The 5932-nt window shown below is 42.8% G+C and overlaps 1 protein-coding gene across 1 annotated transcript in view; it reads left to right on the top strand.

The window, feature by feature from the left end:
- LY75 (lymphocyte antigen 75) overlaps positions 1–5932 on the top strand; it is a 118980-nt gene that overhangs the window by 74645 nt on the left and 38403 nt on the right. The window contains exons 22-23 of the mRNA XM_019522837.1: positions 1672–1777; positions 5160–5320. Coding sequence (XP_019378382.1) covers positions 1672–1777; positions 5160–5320 — 267 coding nt within the window. The remainder of the gene's footprint in view (positions 1–1671; positions 1778–5159; positions 5321–5932) is intronic.

The following is a 5932-nucleotide window of genomic DNA, read 5'->3' as shown; positions in this document are numbered from 1 at the left end:
AGCGGGGATCTCCCTGCCAGCCAGGAACCAATGAGTGGGGTTTTGGTTTTTTTTTTCTTAAAGGGCTGGGAGCAAGGGGGGAGGGGCTTGTGTAGGGCCCCCACGGAGCATGGGGCAGAGGGGAGCAGCAGAGATCCCATCACCCACCCACCCCAGCAGGCAGCACCTAGTGAGTCAGGCCTTTTTTCTTTTTTTCAAAGTGCCAGGAGGCTGGAGCGGGCAGGGCAGCCATTGCCAGGCCTGCAGGGGTAGGTGGGGGATGGGTCTGTGTGACTGAGATTTGGCAGCAGCCGAATCTCTGAATCAGATTCAGCTGAATCAATTCGGGACAGCAATTTGAATCACCACCCCCCAAATTGGCTAAATCCAAATCCAGAGTGAATACTAGCTGCTTTACACAGGCCTAGTGTAGAGCCTTTGCTTGTGGCTTGAGGGGAGCCAGTTGGTCACATAATTATGGCCTGTTCTTTACTTCTAGTTGCTAAATTGTATTAAAAGAAGCCAAAATGCATTATTTACAACTAGGAAGTTTTCCACTTAAGCCGTTACTGTAGTTGCTACATGGATGTCACTTGAAGAAGACAGATGGTTTATGTGATTGTGAACAATAGGGGAGATAGCACTCGTGGCTTCATTAGGTTATCGACCACACTACAAAAATTTACCAATTGCCAGGGTGCAGTAGAAAGAATCCTCAAGTATTTGGCAGAGGCAGATGCAAACTGCCCAGGCAAGAACTTCAGCGTATGTTTGCTTTTAATGTCTCACTTCTCTGCTTCGACCTGAGGAAGGACACTTTATACTCAAAAGCTTGTCCAACAGTTCTCCCAACTATACAGTTGGTTCAATAAAAGATCACAAAAAGTTCTTGCTTTTGTTTTTATCCCCAAGATTAAGCACAGTTTTCTCCTTGGTTTTTGTGAATGAGTCTTCTGTCACTGGAAGAATTATCACTCTTAAAACTCCTGTGTTAGATAGAGAAATAGAATTTGCTTGTGGATATCAGTTGTTTCTTCTTTTTCACATCTGATTATGTAGTCATTCTTGTTTTGATGTGCACTGTGGTCTGCAGGGGGCTGACAAATCACATAATTCTGTTTCTTTTCCTTATTTCTGGTTTTGAAATCTAGAAAAAGAAACTAAAAGTGTCTTTCCCCCTAAAACCTATTTCTGTGCATCAGTTTTCAGTGCTGTTATATTAATTGCTTCTGTACTTGGTAAAGGGATGCCTCGGATGTACACACATTACACTGCTCAGGAAAGGGAGAGTCAGAGTTCAAAGTTGTGTAGAAAATGGTAAAGGAGAACACACAAGACTTTAAAAGTTAAGTTTGATAAACTAAAAAACCATGACTAATCTAGAGAGATCCTCAGAGTTGCACTTGCCCAAATGCACTGTTTTAAAATACTACCAAATACAAAACTGAAACTTCTAGACAATATGTCCCAGACTGAATGAGACTTCAGTGGATTACTTACATATAGGCACATTCCTGAATTTGAATCTGAACTCATCTGTCATTGTTTTTCCAACGATTTCTCACAGATATTAGAAGTGAGGCTTGGGGGTTTTAAAGTCACTGTTTTATAAAATAGTTCTAAAGTACAGTAAATGTCAAAGAGAAGGTGAAATAGTACACTGTGTAAGCTTTTACAATGTTTATTTTGCAGTGTTTTCTAAAGCTCAAACGTAGATATTTAACATTTAAAGCTGCCAATGAAATGTGTGAAACTCTTGGAGGCACTCTTCCATCAATCACAAGCCAAGCTGACCAAGGTATGCTCTTAAATTCGAGGCCTATTGCAGTATGCAGTCTTCTAGATCAAAATAATAGGGCAAATTCTTCTGCCGGTTTATATATAAAGACTACATCAAATTATGCAGCAGACTAGAAACTGTGTACCAGTGTTAACTAATGATAACATCATTCAGTTATCTCAAGTTCGTTTAAATAACTCTAAATTTCAGGGCAAAATGAAAACCTGTAAATAATGCCTCTTGCTTGCACTGTGCCAGAAGAATACCACCTGTTGAAAGATCAGTATAGGAGCAAAGGCCTGGAAGGGGCCTCCCACACCTTTTGAGTTCAGTGTTCTGCTCTCTAAAAGATTCTTTTGGTCCCCAAGATTATGTGCTCTGGCCCATCTTGTACATCAAGATGCAAGACACACTCTTGCACATCTTGCATAAGTCGCAGAACCCCGTATGCACCTTTCAGTGTTCCATAGGTAACGAGTAGGGAGACAAAGGCTCTACCAGTGTTATGCCACTGCAGAGGCAAGAAATCAGAGGATTCTAGGAACAGGAAGCACTCATGCTACGAAAGAAGGCAAATAAAAACAAACAAACCCCACAACAGTCTTGAGCTGGAGAAAAATTCCTTCCTGGCTTCAGGTCTGGAGTTCTATTTGACACTGTTCATCAGAGTCAGACCAGTCAACCCAAGAACCTGAAAAGTCTCTAAGTGTCATTGAGAGCACCAGCATATGCCAGCTCTCGCTTATAACTGTAGCTATGTGAAAGGAACTGGAGACTTATGAGGAATAGAAGGGCAATGCTTGAAGGAATCCCCATGCTTTATTTGGGAAGTTAAAACCTCATTGAAGTGAATACTGTGAAGAGAAAAGAATTCATATGAACTGCAAATAAGTGACTACAGATGTATCGGACAAGCTACATCCTAGGAGACCCAAGCCAAGAAATTACTGTATTTACTTGAATCCAAGATGACCTGCCCAGTAATGAGATTCTATACATAGAAAATGTATAAATTGGTTAGAATTTTCTCTATGTAGAATCTCTAATTATTGGAGGGTCATCTTTCATTCATCCTCTCTGCCGCTGCAGGGGGACAGGTGGTTTGAGGAGATCAAGTAGCTTGTCCCCTGCTTGTGCTTGCCCTTCTAACTTGTGCCCCCCCCCCAGTACAGTCTTGGGACACCCCCCTCTGTCTCTGCTCCATCTGCAGCTTCTGCTTCTTGCTCCCCTGTCCTTCCCACCCCATCCCCCTACCCTTGCTCTGCACCTGCAGGCTCCACACATTCCTGTTGTAGTCTGGGGCACTGAGCTGCATGTGCTGTGCGCTGCTGCGACAGGACCAAGCTGGGTCATGTTCAGTGCCCTAAGCTGCAGCATAGACAGAACCTGCCAGTGCAGAGTAAGGGCAAGATGAGGAAGGAGAGGAAAAGGCAGGAGAATAAAGGCTGCACGGGTGGGGGAGATGAAGAGAAGAGGCTGCAGAGGCAGGGGAGATGGCAGGGTGCAGAAATGATTGTAGGGGTACAGGCAACAGCTGCAGCTACAGCCCCAACCCTGGGTACAGCCTGGAATCCAGCCCACATCAGCTGCCTGCCCCCTACCCCACCCCACTGCCCTTGTATGCAGTTCTAAGATGAAGGGCTTTTCCCCCTATGTTAAATGAAGGGGGAAAATCCTATCTTAGAACTGAGTAAATATTTTAGTGGCTTATGTCACAGCTCTGCGCCAAGCACAGCACTGTTTGCTTTTTGTTTGTTTCTATACATGAGCAATCTCAGAGCAGTGGCATGCAGAGTGCAGGGCACACCATAAGTAACAATGTGGAGACAGCAGTGAGAATTGCTGCAACAGAAAGGGGTTGTTCCTACACTGGGAAAAAACTGACTGGGCCTAGAATGATTCAGAACTTTTCCCCTAGGAAAAAACGTGCTGTATTGCAGTAATATTTTAGCACAATTGTTTCATGTTTTGAACAACTTTTTCATGGATGGATGGTACATTTCAGCTGAGAGAAGGGTTTAGCATAGTTAATTAGTTCTGGAGGCGAGTTAGGGTTGTAGCCAAGATGTGATGCAGACAAGAAACTTCAGCATTTCAGTAGTTGCCCCCTTCTGCCAGTCCCCATTTCATCCCATAAGTACAGTGTTGCATTCTGTAGATGGATATGCCTACTATTCTAGCCAGCCTTCGGATGACTAATCCAGGAGACTTTAACCGTTTACTAGTTTTGTTTAGTTTGGAAGAAGGGATTAAGGCTAGTCTGTGATTAGCTAATGAATGGAACATAGGTAGTTCTGACATGTCTTAACTAGCACCAGTCTAACTGAGTCTTATTTCCTAATCTTAAACAGATTCAGTGCCCTTTTCCTGCAAGTTTGCTGAAGGCACTGAGCCTTGTGAAAGAAACACGGAGGGCGATTGGCTTTGGATTTCTGAATGGAGCCAGTCTTAATTGCAATGGACTCCCCTCAATCTTTCCTTTCACTGCCGGCTTGCAGGAATCAGGCCAAAATCCAAGAAGTGGCGCTTACAAGCGTACCAGTGGGAAAGAGTAGGGGTGGGAAGCAGGAGTTTCTTCACCATTCAGAGTGGTCAATTTTTAATGCTTCTATAGAAATCAATAAAAAGACCTACACAATTGTGAGGAAGCACCTTCTGACATTTGGGTGGAATGGCAAATTAAATTCTTGCCATCCTGCAGCTTAGAATGTTGAGGCAAGCATGTGCATCTATAATCTTGTAGAAGGCTGGGCCCCTCAAATGATTTCTTAAAATTTATCATTTTTCTTGTTGAATATGGAAGTGAGGTTAATGACAGAACTGCAAAATAGTTAAGATGCTACTAAAATAGCTATTATTATTTTTACAAGGACAAGGGAGGGATGTATGGGTGTCTGGTGCCTCGAGTGGGGGGGGGGTATGTGCCTCCCCTGACACCATTCAGCAACCAAGGGGGGTACCCCAGCAGCCAATCCCACTGACTAGGAGGAAGTCCCCCCAGTGGCGGATCCAAATGACCAGGGGTAGGGGGACATCCCCCAGCGGCTGATCCCACTGACCGAGGGGACCCGTGGCCGATCTCACTCACTATAAAAGCAGCTGCACCGCTTCTGGAACTCTCACAGCCACTTCTGGTGGCCAGTGCTCGCAAGGGGGCACTGGTGGTGCTCCTGCATGCTGCCCTGCCCGCTGGCTAAACAGGGAGCATGGCCTGACAGGGGGTGCACCAGCACTCTCAGGGGGTGCATGTGCACACCCGTGCATCCCCTATGCGTTGCCCCTGGAGGGATGCAAAGTTAATAGACATGGAGGTTGCATTATTATTTATGCAGGCTGTTTTGAAAGGTTTATGTGGCTGTCTAATCTATAATACATAAATATTTACTTTTCTGCCCAACAGATTTTATAACATCTTTGCTTCCTGATATGCCAAAAAACATTTGGATTGGTTTGCAGATTTTGTACAGCACAAAGGAAAATAAATGGGTAGATGGTAGTAAATTGGTATATAGCAACTTTCATCCATTGCTAAAAGGAAAGCAAAGGAGGATTCCAATTGATGTAAGTTGTGCTTTTTTTTGGACGTGCAAATCCTGCTAATATTTTGTCCTATTGCATCAAAACAGGATATTATTGAAAAACCCAAACCAAAAAAGTGTGTATTAAGTGACAAACAAGAGGATCAGCAATGACTCTGGTTTTGGCATTTCTTTGGACATTATCTTGTGAACAATAATAATTTTAAGATTGAAGATTTAAAGAGGAGATTTATTTTGTTACATCACTTTCAATGTGTAGTGGGAAGGCCACATTCCATAACAACACAGACAGCAAAGGGAAGTCTTATACAGAATACAGGAGTTAACTAACCATTAGACAGCATATTGTGGGCTGCATTATCCACAAAACAGTAAAGAAATGGAGTAGAACCCAGCTGATTTAACACCAGTTTTTAAATTGATGTTAAATTTTAAAATTTTAACATAATTTCATGTGTTTCTATATGTTTTACTTAAAAATTACTGCTGAAGAAGCAATCTAACAATGTGGTAACATTTGTAAAATAATTTATATATTCTACTACTGCTTTTTTAATACCTCTTAAATGGTCACGTACTTAGTAATAGACCTTCTTTTATGTTCTCCACAAAATATATGCTCATATCGTATGTA

This window comes from Gavialis gangeticus, unplaced genomic scaffold (genome assembly GCF_001723915.1).
Source record: "Gavialis gangeticus isolate Ggan-Ray unplaced genomic scaffold, GavGan_comp1, whole genome shotgun sequence".
NCBI classification, from domain to species: Eukaryota; Metazoa; Chordata; order Crocodylia; family Gavialidae; genus Gavialis; species Gavialis gangeticus.
Note: the sequence above shows the minus strand (reverse complement) of the source record. Positions and strands in the feature narration are given on the sequence as shown.